At 39.2% G+C, this 24761-nt stretch overlaps 1 protein-coding gene and 1 non-coding gene across 3 annotated transcripts in view; one reads left to right on the forward strand and one right to left on the reverse strand.

Moving 5' to 3' along the window:
• The first annotated feature begins 329 nt into the window (after positions 1–329).
• DNAH7 (dynein axonemal heavy chain 7) overlaps positions 330–24761 on the forward strand; it is a 264880-nt gene continuing 240448 nt past the window's right edge. Inside the window, exons 1-3 of one of the 2 annotated variants that reach the window (XM_078451065.2) lie at positions 330–2128; positions 14349–14384; positions 21263–21325. In XM_078451065.2, the coding sequence (XP_078307191.2) occupies positions 2114–2128; positions 14349–14384; positions 21263–21325 (114 nt within the window). In that variant the 5' untranslated portion in view covers positions 330–2113. Of the gene's footprint in view, positions 2129–14348; positions 14412–21262; positions 21326–24761 lie in introns of both variants that reach the window. The other variant, XM_078451063.2, reaches the window with a different exon arrangement.
• Positions 14910–15014, reverse strand: LOC132674001 (U6 spliceosomal RNA). The gene has a single exon (XR_009608329.1). It is a non-coding gene; the product is annotated as a U6 spliceosomal RNA (small nuclear RNA).

A 24761-nucleotide genomic window follows, 5' to 3' on the forward strand; every position in this document is an offset into this window, starting at 1 on the left:
TGACTGTATTCCCCATGCTCTTTCATCTCCATGACTTACTTTTTAACTGGTAGATTGTACCTATTAATTCCCTTTATTTCACCCATCCTCCCATCACCCTTCCTTCTGGCAACCGCCAGTTTGCTCTCAGTATTAAAAAAGTCTACTTTTTGGTTTGTTTCTTCATTTGTTCTGTTTTTTAGATTCCACATAAAGTGAAATCCTATAGTATTTATCTTCCTCATTTTACTTAGCATATCTCTTCTAGGTTCATCCATGCTGTCACAGATGGCAAGATTTTTTATAAAATTTTTTTTAAAGCTTATTTTGAGAGAAGGTAGAGTGAGGGGGGTGGGGGGAGAGAATCACAAGTAGGCTCTGCATTGTCAGCCTGGAGTCTGATGTGGGCCTTGAACCCACGAAACTGTGAGACCATGACCTGAGCCGAAACCAAGAGTTGGACTCTTAACCTACTGAGCCACGCAGGTGCCCCAAGATCTTATCTTTTTTATGGTCAATTAATATTCCATTGTATATAGATACTATGTCTTTTTTATCCATCTATTGATGGACACTTTGGTTTCTATATTTTGGCTATTGTAAGTAATGCTGCTATAAACATAGGGGTGTGTATGTTAATTAGCAAAGGAGGCAAGAATATACAGCGGGGAAAAGACTGTCTCTTCAATAAATGGTGCTGGGGGGTGGGTGGTTCAATTGGCTAAGTGTCTGACTTTGGCTCAGGTTATGATCTCACATCTCCCGTGAGTTCAAGCCCTGTGTCAGGCTCTCTGCTGTCATCACGGAGCCTGCTTCGGGTCCTGTTTCCTTCTCTCTCTGCCCATCCTCAGCTCATGCTTTCAGTCTTAAAAGTAAATAAAAACATCAAAAAAATTATGCTGGGAAAACTGGACCACTTTCTGACACCATACACAAAAATAAACTCAAAGTGGACTAAAGTCCTAAATGTGAGACCTGAAAGCATAAAACTTTTAGGAGAAAACATAGGCAGTAATCTCTGTGACACCAGCCATAGCAACATTTTTCGAGACAAATCTTTGGCAAGAGAGCTACAAACGTCAACTCTTGGGACTACACAGAAATAAAAATCTTTTACATAACAAAGGAAACCATCGGGCAACGTACTGAATGGGAGAAGATCCTTGCAAATGATAGAAAAGTTGATCTTCAAATATATAAAGAACTTCAATTATTCAACACCAAAAATGTTTTTGATTTAAAAAATGGACAGAGGACCTGAATAAACCTTTCCCAAAGAAGACCTACAGACAGATCACAGACACATGGAAAAGTGCTCAACATCCCTAATCACCAGAGAAATGTGAATCAAAACCACATGAGCTACACCTGTCAGAATAACTAGACTAAAAGACCTGCAAGAACAAGTGTTGGTGAAGATGTGGAGAAAAAGGAACCCTCTTGCACTTTGGGAATGCAAACCGGTGCAGCCACTGTGGAAAACAGTATGGAGTATCCTCAAAAAGTTAAAAATAGAACTACCATAAATCCAGTAATCTCACCTCTTACCAAAGGACACAAAAACACTGATTCAAATATATGCACCTCTATGTTTATTGTAGCATTACCTACACTAGCCAAGATATGGAAACTTCAGTAGTTAGCAGATGATATTGCTTCCTACAGAAAAACATTTTATTCCGCTAGTTTTGAGATTTAGGCACAGAGAGTTAAAGAAGGGGTTATGGCAGGGGTTCAAGCACCTAGTTAAGTTAGAAGAGGATAGAAACGTGATGATCAGTAATCAAAGGCTATTATTCACTTCTCAAGACAGAAGAAGCACCCTCTCTGCCTTCAGCTGTTCGGTGGGTGCACAGCACTGGCTCAGAGGCGCCACCGAGTGCCCTGGAAAGTGCCTCCTGCAGGATCCCACTACCAGTTCCCTAGGTGCTGTCCCAGGAGCAACCGATGACCGGAAACGGAGCCTGAGAAGGTCTGTTGCTTAGCAACCAATGCTGCAGGACGCTAGACCGTCTCTGCGCTGAGGGAGCAGAGGCTTCAGGCTGGGTCCCGGGCTGCCACTTCTCTTGCCTGAGGGGCGCCGGGCTGCAGCGATAGTGAAGCCACTAGGTGACTCGAACGCGTCCTCACAGCCATGAGCAGCGAGCAGGTGAGATGGTACTCCTCGCCCGGCTGGCCCCGCAGCGAAGCTTCCTTCCTATCTCAGAAGCGATCGAAGCCTGGTCCTCCAGGTTCCCCAGTCGTGATCCTGTAGGGTACAGCTTACTTCACCCTAGTTACATCTGGGATATTGAGCGCTTTTCGTGAAAACCCTTAAATGTTTTCTTCCCAACCGTTCGTCCTTGATGTCATGACAACCAACCATTTTAGCCCAGCGGTGCGCTAGCAGTTAAAACTACAGCTCCAGAGTGTCCCCAGCTCACGGTGGGGGGAAGCTGCGTGGGGAGTTGCAGTGGGTCTAGGCTCTCTAGGGTTGGAATCCAAGCCCTTTCCTAGCTGTGAGACGTGGGGGAAATCACTTTACCTTTCTAAGCTTTTCTCCCTTTTTATGCAGGGAGGCAGAAGGGAAGGGGCATCAGAACTTTCCCCATTTTTGAGGTTGTGAAATTCAAACCAGTATGTGAGAGGGTTTGGTAAGTGGCATATGGAATTTCTTAGGAAAATATCTCCAGGACAGGTAATAAAAGATGCATGTTGCAATACCTACTTTCCAGAACTTTCTTTATTGAACTTAAGAGCAACTGTAAACAAAAGAAATGCAGAACAATGGCCAACTTTTTAATGCGGGAACAGAATGGGAAGGAGTTAAGCACGGGCATGATTCTGGCTAGCGAGAAAAACAATTTTAACTCTCTAAATGAATATGGAAAAGGCTCCTTAAGTATGGTGGTACTGAATGAAAAACAGTTGCTGGAAAGCCTGTGGATTTTGCATGGTTTCTTTGTTATAACACTAAACTATAATTCTTTTTTTTTTTTTTCAATGCTTCATGCTTTTTTTTTTTTTCGTAGTGTTAGTTTATTGAGGAAAGGATGTTAAAAAGTAATTTATTCCCCTATCCATTGGGTTGTAGATTACTAACAAAATGTCAATCCTAATTGATTAATCAAATAATGCCTAAGTGATCAAGAAAACCTAGTTTTGGCATTTTATTGAAATGTGTAATAAACTGAAAACTAAGAAACAGACATTGATTCACTTACCATATAATTAGTAATTAGTGGTAAAAGAACAAATGATAAACAAAAAACAACAACAAAATTATTTAGGTAACTAAAAACCTGAGCCATTAGATTAATAGAGTGTACTAGTGATTGTGAGTGATCCTATAATCACAAAGTCCTTTTAAAAATATTTACCATCGATATGCATTAAGCAACTTATTCGCATGTTGCTCTTAACAGGCTTTGGCCTGATCTTGAACCATAGCCTATGTTGTTGAAATTTAAAACACATATTTATCATATTGCAGTGGTATTTCTGAACTATTATTTTCCAAAGCCCCAAGCTGACCAATTTACAACTAAAAAATATCCAGTGAAAACCTATTGGCAGTTAGGTTTTAAATTTTGCTTTATCTTAATAAAAGTGATGTTTGGAAATGACTTCCCTTATCCCTTCCCCACTCTCCCCTAAAGGGACCTATATTATTGAAGAGGCATTATTGGGATCTTGAAAGAAAGTTACGTGACCCCATCTAGGATTATTTCCATTTTTTTAAACACCATTTTTAAACAGCAGAGGTCCCTCTCTCACTGCTTTGGTTGTTTGGTAATTTTAAAACTCTTGGTACTCTCATTTATGCTAATTTCAAATGCAGTTTTCCTTTTGAAAGGATAAAAGCTTTTACATTTTAACCTAAAACAAATGGAATGGATTAAACTTTTGGAAATGCCATTCTTATGTGACATTTACTTATGTATTCATTTAGTTTGAAAAAGTGAGCAGGTGGTAAATCATATTTGCTGAAGGAGATTTTAACACATTCATCTCATTAGTGGAAGTTTGAGAGTGACAAGGCATTTTTCAGGAATAGCAGTCTGAGCTCTTAAGTTAGCTCTTTAAGAGAAACATAAATCCCTTGCAACTGCTCATTTCAATTTTAAAATTAAAACATAAAGTAAGACATTTGAGCTTCATTGAAGAACTTTCAAGGGTCTTAATATGCAAAGATCATGGAGTGCCCCACAAATCGACTATATATGGTGGGCAGGTAAGGAGGAAAAAGCCGTCAACTCCTCTCTACCCAAGCACTTTTTCTAAGTGTTAAATCAAGTACTGTAATTGTGCATTTATAGGATGCTCATTCAGTTTTCCTAAATATCTTCTTCATGTCCTTGCTTAAAGAGGAGGTCAGAGTAAAAACAGTTTGATATGAGGCCCACCTAGGTGATCACTTTGATAACCATAATGCAAATCTGTGACAACTATGTTAAATCAACCCTGATAAATTTTGAGATATTGTTTTAACCAGACAACTTCATGAGATTGTTGATTTAACCTGATACATTCGCAGGTTCTGGTCATTTGATCAGAGTGGTTAAACTTAGATTATGCCAGATTTATGACCTCCCGTCCGATAGACAAGTAGTTGAAAATTAAAATCAAAACGAAATGCAAAGCCAGACTACTTAAGGAAGGTCTAGACTCCTTAGCAATTTTAATTTTAGTAAAGTTCTGTTCGTTAGGATCCCACCAGAAAACAGATGACCATCTCAAAGGGATTTAATTGAAGAAAACCTACAAAGAGACCCTTTGCAGTGGTGTGGGTAAGGTTAAGGCAAAGAGCCAACGAGGTTGAGGAGGCCCTTAAAGATTAACAGCAATACGAAGTCATTAACATTCCTAGGCCTGATCAGGAATTGCCGTTTACTGTTTATCATTTCAATTATACTTACCATTATCTAAAACCTGGTATGAGGTGGGGGTTTGGAATGGTAGCTTCCTGATAGCTGAGCTCTGGAAGAATTCAGCTACTAACAGAACTATGGGAAACAGGACATACTAGGAAAGAAATATCCAAAACGCTCTCCCCTCCTGCTCTCTAGTGTCCTACTGGTGCTTCTCATTGCTTAATCCCCACCAGATTCGGCCTTTCAGGCAGAAAGCAAGGGTAAAAAAAAAAAAAAAAGGCATGGAGACTGGACTGGGCCAAACAAAGCATAACCATCACAGAAATTACAAGTAGATGCAGCTTTCATAGACCTTTCCATGTTGACAAAGCAGTTGGGATAAAAAGTTTGTAAGTCTCGTGCAGATGCTATGATTCATTTTCCTATTCAAAATCTTCATACCTAAAAATCTCACGAAAGATGTAGAAGACGCTTAGGAAGAATATTATGAAATGATTTTGAAGGATACACTCCCAGGATTTGAATGAAGAAGCATTGTATTCATGAAAAAAGAAGAGTCAGTATCCTAATTATGTCAGCTTCCTTCACGTTATTCTAGAAATTCAGTGTATTTTTATCAAAATTCCCAAAAGTTTTATGCAACATTGATGTTAAAATTCACCTGGTAGAAAAAAGGTCAAGATTGTCCATGGTAATTTTTTTTTTTTTTTTATTGAGATGTGGTTGACATACAATGTTATATTAGTTTTAGGTGTACAAGATAGTGATTCAACAAGTTTATATCTTATGCTTACCACAAGCATAGCTACCATCTGTCACCATAAAACACTATTACAATACCATTGACTATATTCCCTATGCTGTACTTTTTATTCTCAGGACTTCTTCACATAACTGGAAACATGTGTCTCCCACTCCCCTTCACCCATTTTGCCCATCCCCTACTTCCCTCCTTTCTGGCCACCTTTCTGGTATTTTTGGGTCTGTTTCTTCTTTTTGTTCATTTTTTTCTTTTTTTGTTTTGTTTTTTTAGATTCCACATGTAAGTGAAATCAAGTGATATTTGTCCTGTCTAACTTATTTCACTTAGCATAATATTCTTTAGGTCCATCCACGATGTTGCAAATGGCAAGATCTCCTTTTTTAACAATTGAGTTGTATTTTATTGTGTATTTGTGTATGTATACCACAACTTTATCCACTCATATATGGATGGACACTAGGGTTGCTTCCATATCTTGGCTATTGTAAATAATGCTTCAATAAACATAGAGGTACATATACCTTTTCAAACTGGTGTTTGCATTTTCTTTGGGTGAATGCCTAGTATCAGAATAGATGGATCATAATGGATTTGACTTTTTGAGGAAACTCCATACTGTTTTCTGTAGTGGCTGTACCAATTTACATTCCATCAACAGTGCACAAGCGTTCTTTTTCTTCACATATTCACCACTTATTTTTGTGTTTTTCATTTCAGCCATGCTGACAGGTGTAGGGTGATTTCTCAATGTGGTTTTGATTTGAATTTCTCTGATTAGTGATGTTAAGCACTTTGTCATTTATGTTGGTCATTTGTGTGTCCTCTTTGGCAAAGTGCTTATTTAGGTCCTCTATTTTTTTTTAAGTTTACTTGTTTTGAGAGAGAGAGAGCACGAGTGGGGGACAGAAAGAGAGAGAGGGAGAGAGAGAATCTCAAGCAAGTTCCATACCACCAGCCCAGAGCCCAATGTGGGGCTTAAACCCATGAGATCACGACCTGAAACCCATGTGAGATCATGACCTGAGCTGAAATCAAGACTTGGATGCTTAACTGAGTAAGCCACCCAGGTATCTCTGCCTATTTTTTAAAAAATTGGATAGGTGTTTGTTTTTTTTTTTTTTTTTTTTTTTTTTTTTGGTGTTGAGTTGTAGAAGCTCTTTATATACTTTGGGTATTAATCCCTTATTGATAAATCATTTGCAAGTATCTTCCATTTAGTGGGCTGCTTTTTTTGTTTTGTTGATGGTTTCCTTCACTGTGCAAAAACTTTTTATTTGTGTAGTCCTAGGAGTTGATTTTTGTTTTTGTTTCCCTTGCCTGAGGAGACATATCTAGAGAAATGTTGCTAAAGCCAATGCCAAAGAGATTATTGCCTATGTTTTCTTCTAAAAGTTTTGTGTTTTCAGGTCTGACATTTAGGTGTTTAATCTGTTCTAAATTTATTTCTGTGTGTGGTGTAAGAAAGTGGTCCAGTTTCATTATTTTGCATGTAGATGTCCAGTTTTCCCAGCAGTCTTTATTTATTGAAGAGGCAGTCTTTTCCTCATTGTGTATTCTTGCCTCCTTTGTTGTAGATTAATTTAACATAGGCATGGGTTTATTTCTGGGCCCTTTGTTCCATTGATTTGTGTGTCCATTTTTCTTAGTATCATAGAGTTTTAATTACTACAGCTTTATATTATATGACTGTATAATTGTGATTCCTCTAACTTTGTTCCTTAAGATTGCTTTGGCTGTTATGGTCTATTGTGATTCCATACAAATTTTAGTATTGTTCTAGTTCTGAGAAAAATACTACTGGTTTTTTGATAGGAATTACACTGAATCTGTAGATTGCTTTGGATAGTATGAGCATTTTAAGAATAATCTTTCCAGTCAGTGAGCATGAAATATCTTTCCATTTGTGTCATCTTCAAGTTCTTTCATCAATATTTTAATTTTCAGAGTACAGGTCTTTCACCTCCTTGGTTAAGTTTATTCCTAGGTATTTTATTATTTTTTGGTGCAATTATAAATGGAGTTGTTTTCTTAATTTCTCTTTATGCTATTTATTAGAGTAGAGAAATGCAATGGATTTTTGTGTATTAATTTTGTATCCTGCAACTTTAGTGAATTCACTTATTCTAATAGTTTTTGGTGGAGTCCTTAGGGTTTTTTATATATAGTATCACGTCATCTGCAAACAGTGAGTTTTATTTCATCTTTACCAATTTGGATGTCTTACATTTTTCTTGTCTGATTGCTATGGCTAGAACTTCTGGTACTATATTGAATAAAAATGGTGAGAGTATACACACTTGTTCCTGATCATAGGGGAAAAGCTGTTTTTACCAGTGAGTATGATGTTAGCTTTGGGTTTTTCACATATGGCCCTTATTTGTTGAGGTTTGTTTCCTCTAAACCTACCTTGTTGAGTGTTCTTATCATGAATTGTTGCTGACTTTTGTCAAAAGCTTTTTCTGCATCTATTGAGATTATATGCTTTTTATCCCTTGTTTCACTGAAGTGGTGTATCATGTTGATTTCTGAATATTGAACTATTCTTACTTCCCAAGAATAAAGCCCACTTGACTGTGGTAAATGATCCTTTTAATGAATTGTCGAATGTGGTTTGCTGACATTTTGTTGAGGCCTTTGCCTCTGTGTCATCAGGGATATTGGCCTGTTGCCTTCTTAGAGTGTTTTTGTCTGGTTTTTGTATCAGGGTACTGCTTGTTTTATAGAAGGTACTTGGAAGCTTTCTTCCCCCCCACCCCCCCCTTTTTTTTTTTTTTTTTATAGTTTGAGAATAGGCATTAAATCTTCTCTCTTCTTTAAATGTTTGGTAGAATTCATGTGTGAATACATCTGTCCTGGATTTTTTTTTTATTCAATTTCATTATTAGTAATTGGTCTATTCAGGTTTTCTATTTCTTCCTGATTCAGTTTTAGAAGATGGTGTGTTTCTAGGAGTTTGTTCATTTCTTCTAGGTTGTATAATTTGTTGGCATAATCTTTCATGGTGTTCTCTTATAATTTGTTGTATTTCTGTGGTGTTGGTTGTTACTTTTTTTCTCTCTCTTTCATTTCTGATTTTATGTGTCTTTTTTTCCTTCATGAGTCTGACTAAAGGTTTATCAATTGTTGATCTTTTCAAAGAACCAGCTCTTGGTTTCATTGGTTTTTGTTGTTGTTGTTTGTTTGTTTTTTCTTCATTTCATTTATTTATGCTCCTATTTCCTTCTTTCTACTAACTTTGGGCTTTGGTCTTTTTTTTTTTTTTCTTTCTAGTCCCTTTAGATCTAAGATTAGATTGTTTGAGATTTTTCTTGTTTCTTGAGCTAGGCCTGTATTGCTATAAATTTCCCTCTAAGAACTGTTTTTGTTCTGTCCCACAGATTTGGGGTCATTGTGTTTTCATTTTTGTCTCCATGTATTTTTTATTTTCTCTTTGATTTCTTTGACCCATGGTAGTTAGTCTCCATGCATTGTGAGGTTTTCCTGTTTTTTTTTCCTTATGATTGATTTCTAATTTCATACAGTTGTGCTTGAAAATGATAGATGATGTGATTTCAATCTTCCTAAGTTTATTGAGACTTGTTTTGTGGATTAACATGTGATGTGTCCTGGAGAATGTTCCATGTGCACTTGAAAAGGATGTATATTCTGTTTTTGGATGGAATGTTCTGTATATATTTATTAAGTCCATCTGGTCCAGTGGGTCATTCAAAGATGCTGTTTCTTGATTTTTTTTTTTCTCTCTATTCAGATGATCCATCCACTGATGCAAGTGGGGTGTTAAATTCTCCTATGTATTACTGTCAATTTCTCCCTCAATGTCTGTTAATACTTCATATATATAGATGCTTCAGTGTTGGGTGCATAAATATTTGAAATTATTATATCCTCTTGTTGGACTGATCCCTTTATCATTATATGATGCCCCTCTTTGTCTCTTGTTACTGTCTTTGTTTTAAAGTCTTATTTGTGGGATGCCTGGGTGGCTCAGTTGGTTAAGCATCTGACTGGCTCAGGTCCTGTCTTATGGTGTGTGAGTTCAACCCCACATCAGGCTCTCTGCTGTTGGCACAGAGACTGCTTCTGCTCCTGTTTCCCCCTCTCTCTGCCCCTCCACTGCTCGTACTCTCTCTCTCAAAAATAAATATTTTTTAAAAAGTCTATGTGTCCTCTCTAAGTATTGCCACCCCAGCTTTTTTTTTCTTCTTGTTCTATTGGCATGGTACATCTTTTTCCATACTCTTACTTTCAATCTGTATATGTCTTTAGGTGTGAGGTGAGTCTTTTGTAGTCAGTGTATAGATGGATCTTGTTTTTTATCCATCTGCCACCTTTTGTCTTTTGATTGGAGCATTTTGACCATTTAAATGTAAAGTAATTATTGATGTGTACATATTGCCATTTTTAAAATCAGTTTATAGTTGTTTTTGTAGTTCTTCTGTTTTTCTTGCCTTGTGATGACTTTCTGAAGTGTTAGGCTTGGCTTTCTCTTTATTTTTTTCTGTATATGTAAAAGATTTTGGGTTTGTGGTTACTATGAAGTTCATATATGGGATAAAGCTGTCAATATATATTAAGTTGATGGTCATTTAAGTTCAGACACATTCTAAAAGAACTTTTTTTTACTCTCCCTTCAATGTTGTATGTATATATTGTCATATTTTACATCATTTTATTCGTAAGTTTCCTACTTTTAACTATGGCCTTTTTTTAAACTTAAAGAAGACCTTTTAATATTTCTTGGAAGACTGGTTTGGTGGTGATGAATTCCTTTAACTTTTGTTTGTCTGGGGAAACTCTATCTCTCCTTCAATTCTGAATGATAACATTAATGCTTTTAAAATTCTCCCTTTGACTTTTAACATTTTAATTATTGCAGTGCTGTGCACCTCCTTGCATTCATTTTGTTTGGAACTCTCTGTGCTTCCTGATCCTGGATGTCTGTTTCCTTCCTCAAGTTAGGGACATTTCAGCTATCGTTTCTTCAAATAAGTTTTCTTCCCCTTTCTCTCTCTTCTCCTTCTGGGACCCCTATAATACAAAATACTTGTTTGTCTGATGTTGTCCAAGAGATCCTTTAAGCTATCCTCAGTTTTAAAATTCTTTTTTCTTCTTGCTGTTGAGCTTGGGTGCTTTCCATGATCCTGTTTTCCAGATCACTGATCAATTCTTCTGCATCTGCTAATCTGTTGATTCTAGTGTGTTTTTCATTTCACTTAATTGTACTCAACTTGGATTTATTCCTCTTTATATTTTCTGTGTAGCTGTTGAAGTTCTCACTGAGTTCTACTCTTCTCTCCAGTCTGATGAGCATCTTTAAACTCTTTATCAGGTATATGACTTAGCTCTGTTTCATTTATTTTGTTCGGTGGGGGGGGGGGGGGTTGTGATGTTCTTTCATTGGGAGCATATACATCTGTCTCCTCATTTTGCCTGACTTGTGTTTGTTGCTATGAATTAGGTGGAATAGCTACTTCTCCTAAACTCAAAGGAATGGTCTTGTGTATGGTTGCCCCCTGTAAAATGTTTGTGCTTTGTGGCTTTGGCTGGCTGGAGCTGTGTCTGGTGTGGGTTACGGGTTTGGGGCACTATGTGCTGCGGCTGCCCTGGTGGGATGACTGAGCAGAAGTAGACATGGGCTGGGGTGGAGCTGGGGCTTTTCATGCAGAGGGTGCCCTGGCAGGATAGCTAAAACCAAAGTAGGTGCCAGCCAAGGTGCCTCAAGTGCCCATGCAGGGACTGCCTTGGTGGGGGAGTGGACTTGTGCAGGCCAAGGTATGTCCTGGGGCACTCCATGCAGGGGATACCCTGGTGGGATGGCTGGGGCCAAAGGAGAGTACAATGCAGGGTTCCCAGAGTGCTTCATGCATGGAGTGCCCTGGCAGGGTGGCTGGAAACTGAGGCAGGCAGGGTTAAGGGTTCCTGGAGTGCTTTGCATAGGAGCTGTCTTGGTAGGAAGGCAGGAATCAAAGTAGGCATGAGCCGACAGGTCCCTGAGTGGTCTGTTCTGGGAGTGCCCTAGCTAGTCATCTGAAGCCAAGATGGCATAGGCTTGGAATGTTCTGGGGTCCCTGGCATCTGTGTCACCTTGGCATGACAGCTGGGGCTGTAGTGAACACTGACTAGGGTGTCCCGGTGTGCATTGCACTGGGCTGCCTTGGTGTGTTGGCTGAGGTTGATGTGGGCTAGGGGTCCGGGGCTCACTGAGGCAGTAGACTATGGTACCTGGACCTTGGTCCTGTCCACACTATTAAGGTGGAGGGGGAATGTAAACCATAGTGCTCACCAGCCCCTCTAAACCAGAGAGAATTCCAGCAGCTCCCTTGCCCTTGGTGGCCTTTTAGGGCTGGATCTTTTATATTCCAGTTGCTCCTTTAAACTGTGGGGTTTTATCTGTGCCCAGGGTGTCTGGATGGAGTTGGTGTGAGCTAGAGACCTGGCACTCTAAGGCAGCAGCCTGGCTATGGTGGCCAGACCCTCCTCCTGTCTGGGTTATCAATGTTGAAGATGAATGTAAACCATGGTGCTTGCCAGCCCTTTGAACTTGGAATGAGTTCCAGCAGCTCCCTTGCCATTTGGCGAACTTTTAAGGCTGGATCTTTTATATCCTAGTTGCTCTTTTATTTTACTTTTTATTTGTTTTAAATGTTTGTTTTTGAGAGAGAGAGAGAGAGGGGATGTATACACATGTGTGCAAACAAGGGAGGGGCGGAGAGAATGGGAGACAGGGGATCCTAAAGGGGCTCTGTGCTGACAGCAGAGAGCCCGATGCAGGGCTTGAACTCAAAAATTGAGAGATCATGACCTAAGCTGAAATGACTGAGCTGCCCAGGCGCCCCTCTAGTTGCTCTTTTAAACCATGTCCCCCCCGCCCCCGCTGCCCTCACCCCCCATGCCCTGAACAGACAAATCTGCTCAGTCCCTCAGTACTATCCCTCTCCTCTACAGTTTGCAATGTTGGGGGTAAGAATTCCCTTCCTTTGTGTGTCTTCATCTCTTGCCAGTTCTCTGTGGCCTCTTTATCTTTTGTTGTGCAGAAGCTATTCAGTTAGCCCTCAGCCCTCAGCTCATCTTTAGGAGGAACTGCTCTATAAATGAGTGTTGATTTGGGGTCTCCATGGAGGAAGGGAGTTGAGAGTCTTCCTACACCACCATCTTGGACCAGAAGTCTGTATCTGATTGTTTTTACAATAGTAAGGTGGAGAGAATTTCAAGATCTTTTGTGAAGTTACAGAAATTTGATACAATTTGTTTACAGATAGACAACTGTATCAATGGAATTAAAGGGACAAATCAGATATGCACATACACATATGCTGAAAGGTTTGAAAGGGATTCTCCCTCTGATGTAAGGGAAACTTGCTGGAAAGCTACCAATCGAGATGGCAGTGAAACCTGCTGGAGGTTGTCTGCCACTGGATCAGCCAGGTACCGCAGGCTGGGAAGCTGCCCAGGGGCAAGGATACTGACTGACTGCTGACAGCCACACCGTGAGAGCATTGAGGAAAAGCACTGGAACTACGAAGAGTCCCTTTTTCTTACAGTGTCCCTTTTGAAACTTCTCTAATACTGTGCCAGCTGGAGAAATGTTTTTGGGTCCGGCTCGAGAACCATCAAGGAAGACAAAAAGGCATAGATGTGATGCTGAGAGCCAACACCTTTATAAGCGACCAAAGCACAACTTGTATTATCTCTTTTACAAATCCAAGTATCAGGCTCAATAGCACTTCTTACTTTAGATTGAATTCCTACAATAGAATTATTCTCTATTGCAAAGAAGACAAAGGTATTCTCTGAAAGTTATTGCAAGCAATATTTGTACTTGTTAGTAGTAATTGAGGGTATATTAGCCTTAGGATATAAAGGATTCAGGAAAAAAAAAAAAATTAGCGATGGAGAAGAGAGGCCAGGCTGAGGAAACTTTGGACACCATTTAGATTGAGATACATTCTGAGAGGAAGATAGGACCAGTTTTCCACTGAATCGTCTTGGTACTCCTGTCAAAAATCAATTGCCCATAAACAAATGGGTTTATTTCTAAACTTCCAATTCTATCTCTTTGATCTGTGTGTTTATCATTATGTAGTCTTCATTATTCTAGCTTTGTAGTAAGTTGTGAAATCTGGAAGTATGATTCTGCCAACTTTGTGCCTTTTCAAGATTATTTGGCTGTTCTGGGTCCTTATATTTCCATGTAAGTTTTATGATCAGCTTGTTTATTTCTACCTAAAAAAAAATAGCTGAGATTTTGATAGGGAATGTGTTGAATCTGTAGATAATTTTGGGGGAAAGGGGTATTAATATTTGTCTTATAATCCATGAGCATGGGATGTCTTTTCATTTATTTAGGTGTCTTTTTTTTTTTGTAAGTAATGTTTTATAGCTTTTATTGTACAAGTCTTATTAAATTTATTCCTAAGTATTTTATACTTTTTAATTCTATTATAAATGTTTCTTCAATTTTGGATAGTTCATTGCTAATGTTAGAAATACGATTGATTTTTTTTTTTTCCCCATTGGTCTTGGATCCAGCAACATTGCTGAACTTATTCATTAGTTCTTATAATTTTTTGTGGATTCCTTACAAATTTCTGTACACAGTATTATACCATCTGTAGGGTATGTTTTAGAATATTTTGGAGGATATGTGTTTTTCTTAGATTAAACACTGTAGAATTTTGTCGAGTGAATCAATTATAGTATTAACAGAGTGAACAGTTATGGTTCTTTTTTTTCTTTGTATTATTTTCATGCAGGATAAATCTGCCGGCAAAGAAAACTCCAAGGCACCAGTAAGATTTTTACCACAATTGTCAATGGTAATTTACTAATATATCATCATACTTTATTGCTTTTATAATAAAGATGTACTAATGTTCATGCTTGCGAAGCAGTTACTGAATTTCTGGTTTTATTTTTTTATTTTTTTGGGGGGGAAGTATATTTTATTATTATTTTAATATAATTCAGTGTCAAGTTGGCTAACATACAGTGTGTAAAACGTACTCTTGGTTTTGGGGGTAGATTCTCATGATTCATCGCTTACATACATCACCCAGTGCTCATCCCAAGTGGTGTCCTCAATGCCCATCACCCATCTTCCCCTCTTTCCCACCATCTCCCCCCCCCCCCCCATCTACCCTCAGTTTGTTCTCTGTATTTAAGAGTCTTTTATGGTTTGCCTCCCTCCCTCTCTGTTTGTAACTATATTTTTTCTCCTTCCCTTCCCCCCTGGTCTTCTGTTAAGTTTCTCAAGCTCCACATATGAGTGAAAACAGATGATACCTGTCTTTGACTTAATTCACTCAGCAGGATACCAAAAATCCGGAAGCTTCACAAATTGACATGTCATCCTTGCGCAGGGGCCGTGCCAATCTCTGTATTGTTCCAATTTTAGTGATATGTGCTGCCGAAGCGAGCACTGAATTTCTGGTTTTAAATTCTGTGCTCCATTGAACTATTTTCCAATGGAGAGCATCCAGGATGAACATATCTTGGGGAAAAATAACTACCTTAATGAGGGAAATTCTAAGTTACAACTACCGGTTTGCACGGAATATTTGAGTAATCTGAGTAAAAGAATTGTGAAGATGGGCTGGCAGAAGCAGTATTGGAATCAGGAAACAATATAGCTTTGTCACTAATGGCTCTGTGACGCTGGTGACTCACCTACCTCTTGGAGCCCCAGTTTCTAAGTCTTAAAATGAGAAAAGCTGATTGAATGATCTTTGAGGAGAGGCTTCTTCCAGCGCTAACATGTGATTTCTTGGATTTTGACATCCTTTGTCATTATTTTGAGTTTATTTTTCTATGGAAGGGGCAGTTAATAGTTTTAGTTGATAACGTGCTAGAAGTGTTAGATTTTACTGCAATAAAATGTACTCTCTAGTACTTTTATGTTGTGTTTAATTGAGTGACACTCTGGTGATTCCTGGAAGTTGAGTGTGAGTAGAGGTTCAATGCAAGCATTATTTGTTTTGAAATATCTTCTAAAAACTCAGAATGAACTATAAAATCTGGATTGCTTCATGCAGAGATGATTCCTAATAACAAGAAAGACTTTTTCAGCTTAAAAATCTCAAATGAAATTTTGTTAGCGAATGTTCTTGAACATTTCAAAGTACGTGTTGTGATCGTGACTGTTTTTATTGATAATGCCAAGATTACCATACTGAGTTCTATAAAATAATAAAATCATAGCATCTTTTTTTTTTTTAGTTCTGCAAATCTCTCTGCTTTCTAGTTTTAAAGACTAAGATCCGAAATAGATATTTTCCCTTTAAAAATTTAACAAATTTTAAAACTGGAAAACCAATTGCCATTAGTTTTATTTTTATGTTACTAGTATATACGCTTGGAAATCTCAACAAAATTTAAATTTACTTACTGAACAAATATTCAATGGCTGAAACAAATAATTCTTTGTAGCCATCAAATGTATAAAATGATTTTGTTGCCTGATTTAAACCATATACTATGTTGTTATTAGACTGTATCTTCGTATTTTTCTTTGTATCTTTTTGGGTTGTAGGGCTTTTTAAAGATAAGTAATACTTTTAAGAGATTTTTTAAAAGTAATCCATTGAGTAAAAAATATTGTCATCTGAATATTAAGGTTTGCACTTAGATGGCATTTTTGTAGCTGTAGTTAAGACCTAGAATGATTTTCATTATAGACTTTCATGCTTCTGTAGTTGAAATCAAGGATGATTCAGCACTGGTGGTTCCCAATGCCTGTGAACTGGTGACCAGATTCTCCTCCTTCCTGCACACCACACTTATAGCACTCGGACGTCCTAAACCCTTTATGGAGCACGATGGGAGTGAAAGAATGGAAGGGCAGACAGAAGGATGGAAAAGCATTGATTTTTAAGATGTCTTAGCTTATTACCTGTGAAAGAAGAGCCTGAAAAAAGGACTTGTATGTACTTTATTTGGGAAGTGATCCCAGGAAGCAGAAATAAGAGATTAAGGAGAGTAAAACTAGGAAGAAAGAAAAGCCAATCTGAGCATGTGTCAGTAAGTTCATTGCCACATTAACTGGCAGTGATCCTGCCATGACCTTCTGAGGAGCTTATACACTGCTTCCTGAAATTGTTGACCTGAGTATGATTAGGGAGTAGCATTTATCCATCAACTCTCATCCCACATAGGTGGAGGTTACGCCTGGGATTGTTAACTTTCACCCACTTCTGGTTCCTCCTATATGTGTGCAGAGTGGGCTACCTTGAGAGTCCCATTATATGGCATTGGAGAAACCCCACAGCAGAAAGCAAAGGACATTTTCTTGAGGTGAAACACTGTCATTCTATGTGAATTGAAGCCAGCAGAGAACTGTTCACTACAACCATGTGTGGAATCAGAGGCAAAGCCAGGAGGATGGGAAAGGATGTAAGGCACAAGATTTGTCATTTGAAGTCCCTTAGGGCCCTTCTCACAAGACTGCCAAAGAAGAGGGTAAGGGTAGCATATGCCTAGGTCATCACTGGATAGGAAACTGCAAACTAAAATAGAACTACTTGTCAGCAAAAGTATGTAGATACTAATTTAAAGTCTACCCATCTGATCTTATTGAAGAGCAACCTTACTTAGGTGGTATTTTGGCTTCTGTGTGGCTGTTATTTTTGGTTAGCCAGAGAACCACTACGTATAAAATATTCTATTAGACGTATATTCTGTACTGCAATATAAGGAAACAGGAAGGCCCTCACTGTTTACCCAGGGCAAAAAGGGTAAAAAAGGTGTTGACAGGACTGGGGTTGATGGCTCAGCATGCAGAATGGGTGGTGTAGAGATTCTAACTCAGAATGACTTAGAGTGAATGTTTGTGTAAGAGGCTGGGGTTGAGCAACGTGTTCTGTACATCTGTGATGGCTGCTATACAGTAGACCTCACATGAATTCCTTCTGTCTTGGTGTGAACATTCCAGGTCACTTGGACCATATGTCACAACCTTTTCTCTATTGTCTACAACCTCATTCTTACCATACCTCATTCTTGCTAACAGAAAGCCTTCCACTTTGAGATACCTGTTGCACATTTCAGCTTGCAAACTTAATGCTCATGTTTCCCTCCACATCCTGGGGTTCGCTAGGAATTGTAGAAAATGTTTGTAGTACAGCACTGGATATTCACCTGATTTGATGTTGCACTTTGGTAAATACTGTTTGAAGCTCGTTGCAACTTTTTTCTTTTTTTAAACATTTTTTAAAATTTTGTTTTCTTTAGTTACACTTTTGGGGGGGGGGGCTTGGTTAACCAATTTTGTTTCTAAGATAAAGTTAAAATTAAAACCCATTTATCCAGCTCTATAAGACTGAATTAGTAGGTTGAGATGGAGTGGGATGAAGGGCTGGGAGAGCAGGATAGACACACACACACATTCTATTTCAGGCAGGGTTTAAACAATAAACGAATTACCAAAAGAGTGCTATTCCTATTCAAAGAGACCACTTGCAATTGGAGTTAAAGAAAATCTAAACTTTTTTGATCTTGGTCTTGAAGAAAGAGCTGGACTGTAACAAGGAAGTACTGAGGGGACAAACTGATGGGTCTCTTTGTTAGCATATTTATTACCAGCTGACCTACCAGACCCCCAAATTTTAGAGACTTAACCCAACAGAGATTGCCCCTTCCTTGCATGAAGTCTGATGTGGGTCAGAGAGTCCCCTTCCACCCTCTACCTATGCCACTGTGAACATGGGGTCCCCTCACTGCAGGTAGCAGGGGCGGGAGAGTAGAGAAGGCACAGCAGCTCTTACACATCTTACACGTCAGTGCTCACATTTCATGGGCCAGCACAAGTCCTGTGGCTATAGAGTAACCAAGAGAAGCTGGGAAATGATGTGGTTCAGGGCGTATTGAGGAGGCTTTGAAAACCAGGGTGATGACTTGTGCCTGCTTTAATAGGGGGCTTTCTGATATTTCTGAGCAGGCAGCAGTATGATCAGACCATGTCCTGGGGAGGTTATGGTGACCGTCAGTTCTTAGCATTTTCTCTAAATTAAGGCCCATATCTCCTGTTGCCTGGATTATTTTTAAAAACCACTAAATTATTCTCCTTGCCAACTCTAGTCTCCTCCTTGTATATCTTGTTTACTGTTGTAAGGACCATTTATAAAAAATCCCTTTGAATGGCCTTGTATGGTAAATAAGATAAAAATAGAATTTATCACCCAAACTGAGATGCCATTGAGAGTGAAATTCCTACTAATTATGCTTGGGAAAGAGCTATATGCTGGGACTGTCCCAGCAAACTGGGACTTGAGGTCACCTCAAGAGGATTACAGTGGCTCTCTGTTACCAACCAGGCCAGTCAAGCCCCAAACACTTATGCTTCATAATATAGCAGCACCCCCCCCCCCCCCATCCAGCTTTTCCTCACTCTTGATTTGGGTTCCTACTCAAACAAAACCTCTACAAAGTGGTCTCACTACCCCATCTAACTTAGCACTTCTCTTACCTTTTGCTATCTCTTTACCCAATTTTATTTTTCTCCATTGTACTTATTACTTGCTTACATTATATATATAATAATATATAATGTCTATTATGTATTACTTATATATAATATATAAAATATATATTATATGTATATAATATATATTATATATAATGATTTTTTTCTGAAATGGCTGTTTATACCCACGAGAATGTAAGCTCCAAGAAGGAATAGGCTTTGTCCTGTCAGTGACTGTAGATCCAGTGTCTGAAAGAAAACCCAGCACATGGTAGGTGTTCGGTAAATCATTGTGCAATAAGACAGTGGTTATACTTTACACTTCGGTTGGGCCAAGTCCCTTTACCTTTGACCCCAATGTCCTCTCCTAAGCCTGATGTACTCATTTAGCTTCCAAGTCCTCGTTCATGAATGTTCCCTCTGTCTTCAGTAAGCCCATTGCTGTCCTTTTCTGTGGAGATCCAACTATGCCTCAAGGCTTGGCTTTCATCCTTTCCCTCTTTGAAACTGTCTGCGAATACTCTGCTCTACACCATCTCCCTTCCAGGATGAAAGCATATAGTTTTTAATATTAACTAGACTGTGTGCTTTGTAGGGGCAAAGATGTCCTATAAAGAGTCCTTATCTATACAATATGCACAAAAGTGGCACACTACCTTAGAGTTTTAAAGAGAATTAAATGAGATAATTCATGTAAACTTCTTAGAACAAATATGCAACACATAGCATGATCATTATAAAATATATTCTAATCCTATTTCTTGTTTTACGTACTAAGACTTCAACATCCAGTATATATTTAATATATACTTAAACATATACTCTTTGTTTTTTAATGTTTATTTATTATTGAGACGCAGAGCATGAGCAGGGGAGGGGCAGAGAGAGGGGGAGACACAGAATTGGAAGCAGGCTCCCGGGTCTGAGCTGTCAGCACAGAGCCCGATGTGGGGCTCGAACTCACAAACTGCAAGATCATGACCTGAGCCAAAGTCAGACACTTAACCGACTGAGCCACCCAGGCGCCCCAAACATACACTCTGAAACATGTCTCACTTCAGATGAGTGACATTTAAAGGTGTTGATAGTTGCAGGCGGCTAGTGGATGCTGTTTTAGACAACATAGCTTTCAAGAATAGAAGAATAGACATAAGGAACAGCCACTCCTTCTATGTCTAAGGCAGAGTGGTCAAGGGAGAAACTTGGAAGAGCCATCCCTTCCTCAAAGCTTAGACTAAGACCTCTTGGGGAGGGGTTGGCTGTGGCCCACTTGGGCGGCAAAGATGTTTGCAGAGATGCTGCAGGCTGGGAGTTGAGTAGACCACCTACTTGCATGCTAAAAAGTTTGAAATGATGTCTCCCTTTATGATGTAAGGGAAACTTCCTGGGAAGATGCCTATAGGGATGTCAGTGAAACCTGTTGAAGGGTGTCTGCCACAGGCTGGGAAGATGCCCAGGGGAAAGGATGCTGACTACTGACAGGCACTCCATGGAGCAACAGGGGGAAAAACCCTGGAACCAGGAAGAAAAGTTCTCTTAGTGTTCTTTTGAATCCTCTATAATGTTGGGCCAGCTGGAGAAATGTTGATAGAGTCCTGCTTGGGAATCACAAAGCAGGTTAAAAAACATAGATTCGAAGTGGGGAGGCAATAAATCGATCAGTGGCTGAGGCACAACTCCTACCTGTTTTACCGACCAAAGGATCGTTCTCCACAGTGCTTTTCATTATGTAGATGACATTCCTACCATGCCCTTCCCCTCTATTCCAAGGGGATAGCAATGCTTTTCCCCGAAAAGTATAAATGTGACTTACGGCAACTTGAGGGCACATTAACCCGAATGCGTCGTTACCTTAGGAAGTGGAACACCACAGTTGTCAATAGAACAAAAGTGCTATTTTAGTGATAGAGAAGGGTGGTAGAGCTGAGCAAGCCCTGGACACTAGCTGGGTTCAAGTAAATTCCCAAAAGTAGATGTGATGGGTAAGAAGTTTTGCACACTTTTCGAAGCTTTCTAAGTATTGTGGGATACCACCTTTCTTTCTTTCCTTGCTACAAAGGAAGTCACTCTAAGACAAATGATGAGAAGTTTAAAGTTGGTCTTTGAATGTTTTTGATGACCTATACCTTGCAGTAGATCCTCTGTAAAATTGGTTGAGTGAATCAATTGTGCCATTAAGAGTGAACAGTTTTCCTCCTATTTTTCATGCAGGATAAGTCAGCCAGCAAAGAAAAAGGCAAGACCCCAGGAAGAGTTTTACCCCAGTTGGCTACGGTAATTTACCTATATACTGGATCTTTGCCATTTTGAAAATGTCTTTCAAACTTGTAAATAAGTAACTGAACATCAGATTTTGAATTTTGGTCTCCATTTGATTATTTTCTGTTGGAGAAATTCTATGAGGTACACATATTAGGAAAAATAACTATCTTAAAGTAACTGTAAGCTATAATTTCCTGGTATGTCAAGAGTATTTCAATATTCCGGATAAAAGAATTTCCAAGATGGGCTAGCAGAAAGTTTATCAGTATTGGAGTTAGGAAGTGAGGTCTCAGGGTACAGCTTTGTCCCTAATGGCTTTAGTATCTGAAAGGATCATTTATCTCTGTGAGCTGCAGTTCCTGTGTTTGAAAATGAGAAGAGTTGGTTTCTTTGAGCTGTATCTTCCGGCACTGAAACACTATGCTGCAGAAGAGTCCTTAGATCTTGGTATCCTTTTAAAAATTATTATGTTTAGATTATCAATGTGCTATGGTAGAGGCAGTTCGTAGACTCTTTCATTTGGTAAGTGCTGGGTATGATATGCTTCACTGTAATAAATTTTACCAGTGACTTTGCTAGTAATGTGGAGTTTAATGCCATCGAGCTGTGCCCTTGTGACCTCTGGAAGTTGGATTTAGGTGGAGGTTCAATGCAAACAGTATTTTTTTCTAACTGTGATAAAAGACACCTAACAAAAAACTTACCATTCTAACTATTTTTAATTGAACCATAGCTCAGTGGCATTAAGGGCATTCACATTGTTGTGCGTCCATCACCGTCCTCCATCTCCAGAACGCTTTTCATCTTTGCAAACTGAAGCTCTGTGCCCATTAAACAGTATCTCCTTTGTGTCCTGAGCCCATGGCAGCTAGCATTCTACTCTCTGTCTTTATGTGTTGGACTGCTCCAGGTAGCTTGTGTAAGTGGAACCATACATTTGTCCTTTGAGGCCTGGCTTTACTTAGCATAACGCTTTCGAGGTTTATCTAAAGATTATTTTTTTGAAAGATAATTTAAAAGCTACAAACAAATTATAAAATTGAATTTGTGTTGCTTTTTTTTTTTTAATTTTTTTTTAACATTTATTCATTTTTGAGACAGAGAGAGACAGAGCATGAACGGGGGAGGGTCAGAGAGAGGGAGACACAGAATCCGAAACAGGCTCCAGGCTCTGAGCTGTCAGCACAGAGCCCGACGCAGGGCTCGAACTCATGGACCATGAGATCGTGACCTGAGCTGAAGTCGGCCGCCCAACTGACTGAGCCATTCAGGCGCCCCGAATTTGTGTTGCTTTATGTACAGAAGATTCCTGATAATTTTAAATGGATGACCGTTTTCACCTGGGAAACTTAAGAGTTAATGTTCTTAAATGAAAGATTTTGAATATTACAAAATATAAATGTTGAAAATTTATTCATTTTTGAGAGACAGAGAGAGCACAAGCAGGGAAGTGCCAGAGGGAGAGGGAGATCAGAATCTGAATCAGGCTCCAGACTCTGAGCTGTCAGCACAGAGCCTGACGTGGGGCTCGAACCCACAAGCTGTGATATCATCACCAAGCTGAAGTCGGATACTTAACCTACTGAGACACCCAGGTGCCCCTACAAAACACAAATTTTATTTTATTTTATTTTATTTATTTTTGAGACAGGGAGAGACAGAGCATGAATGGGGGAGCGTCAGAGAGAGAGGGAGACACAGAATCTGAAACAGGCTCCAGGCTCTGAGCTGTCAGCACACAGCCTGACGTGGGGCTCGAACTCACGGACCACGAGATCATGACCTGAGCCGAAGTCGGATGCTCAACCGACTGAGCCACCCAGGTGCCCCCAAAATACAAATTTTAATTATAAAACATGTTTTTGTGGATGACACCGGAGTATCATGCCAAGTTCTGTAAAATTCAGCCATGGAATGCTTTCCCTAGTTCTACAAAATCTATTGTAGATTTTATAGTTTAAAAGACAAGACTTGAAATAAAATAGACATTTTCTTTTGAAAACTCAACAAATTTTAACCCCCCCTCCAAAAAAAATATTATCCTGAGTTCATTGTGTCTGGTTAGCATAGAGGGTTTAGAAATGTAAACCTAAATTTTCTTATTTACTATTCACTGGCTGAGTTGCATAACAATCCTTTCCTGTTAGTGGCATATAATAGTCTACAACACTTTTGTTGGCTGCTTTAAGCCTGGTTTTATGTTCATATGTATCTTAGGTTTTTTTTCTCAGCATTCTCTGTGTTTTATATGTTACAAGGAAAATGATATTTTCAAGAGATGTTCTTATAAACCCATTGACTTAAAAAAAACAGCAAAGTACTTTCATTTGAATATTAAGGTTTACACTTGGATGAAATTTTCCAGCAGTAGTTAAGACCTAGAATGATTTTTCACTACAAGGCTTCATGCTTCTAGAGAAGATCCCTGTAGTTGAAATCAAGGGTGACTCAGCACTTGTAACTCCCATTCTCAAAAAAAAAAAGCAGGTTTTTAAATTTGTTTTGTCTTTTCTCACCCTCTCTGCACTCCTCACTCATAGCACCCCCACAAATATTAAGTCCTTTATGGAGCAAGATGAGACTAAAGGAATGGAAAGGCAGTCAGAATGGAAGAGCCTGGATCTTTAAGTTGCCTTAGCTTGTTTTCCTGCGAAAGAAGAGCCAGAAATAAGTTCATTTGGGAGCAGGAGTAAGGATTGCAGAGAGTAAAAAGTAGGAAGAAGCCCGTGCAAGTATGGGCTTTCTATCAACGTGGTCTGGATCCGAGAGGAAGATAGAGATTCTGTCGTCTGTAAAATGTGTATTTTACTTTCAAATCCACCCATCTGGGTTTCTCGATAAGTCCTAGGTTCCAGCAGCAGTGGGTCTGTGTTCTGGTATTGCAGTAATTGGCCTGAGCTAATTTTTGTTGTCTTTTTAGAAGACCTAGCTGTTTTCCTGTCTGCCACAGTCCCCACCAGCCTCTCTTGTTCCCCAGCACTGAAGCTGAGTGCCAATTAGCCATCATCACTAGCCTTCCTCCCTCTTTTATGAGATCTGCCTACGTCTTTTAAGTATAAGAATATATGAACCCTGCCTTCGAGTGTGGAATAAATCCGTGAGTTGCCGAAGTACGAGACAACTGCTTAAAGCTATGAGAACAGGAAGATCTTTTGGAGCTGGAATGCAGAGAAGCTCATTAGCATTGGAGCCCAGCAGAGAGTCCCTCTCATTAAAATGGAAGGCCTAAAAATCACTTGCCAATGTTTGGGGGGGGAGGGGAGGAGGCTCTCCGGAATGCCCACCCTAGTGTTATGTAACAGATGCCCGCATCAAACTAGCATCAGAGCCTTTGGTAATGTCTCCCAAATGTCACACGCCACAGCCATTCACAGGCTTGAACAAGGTTTGCTGTGGAGTGTGCCTTCTTTCCAGATGTCCGGATTTGTTTGAGAAAATGTCTGTGCTT

This window comes from Panthera onca, chromosome C1 (genome assembly GCF_046562875.1).
Source record: "Panthera onca isolate mPanOnc1 chromosome C1, mPanOnc1 haplotype 2, whole genome shotgun sequence".
NCBI lineage: Eukaryota > Metazoa > Chordata > Mammalia > Carnivora > Felidae > Panthera > Panthera onca.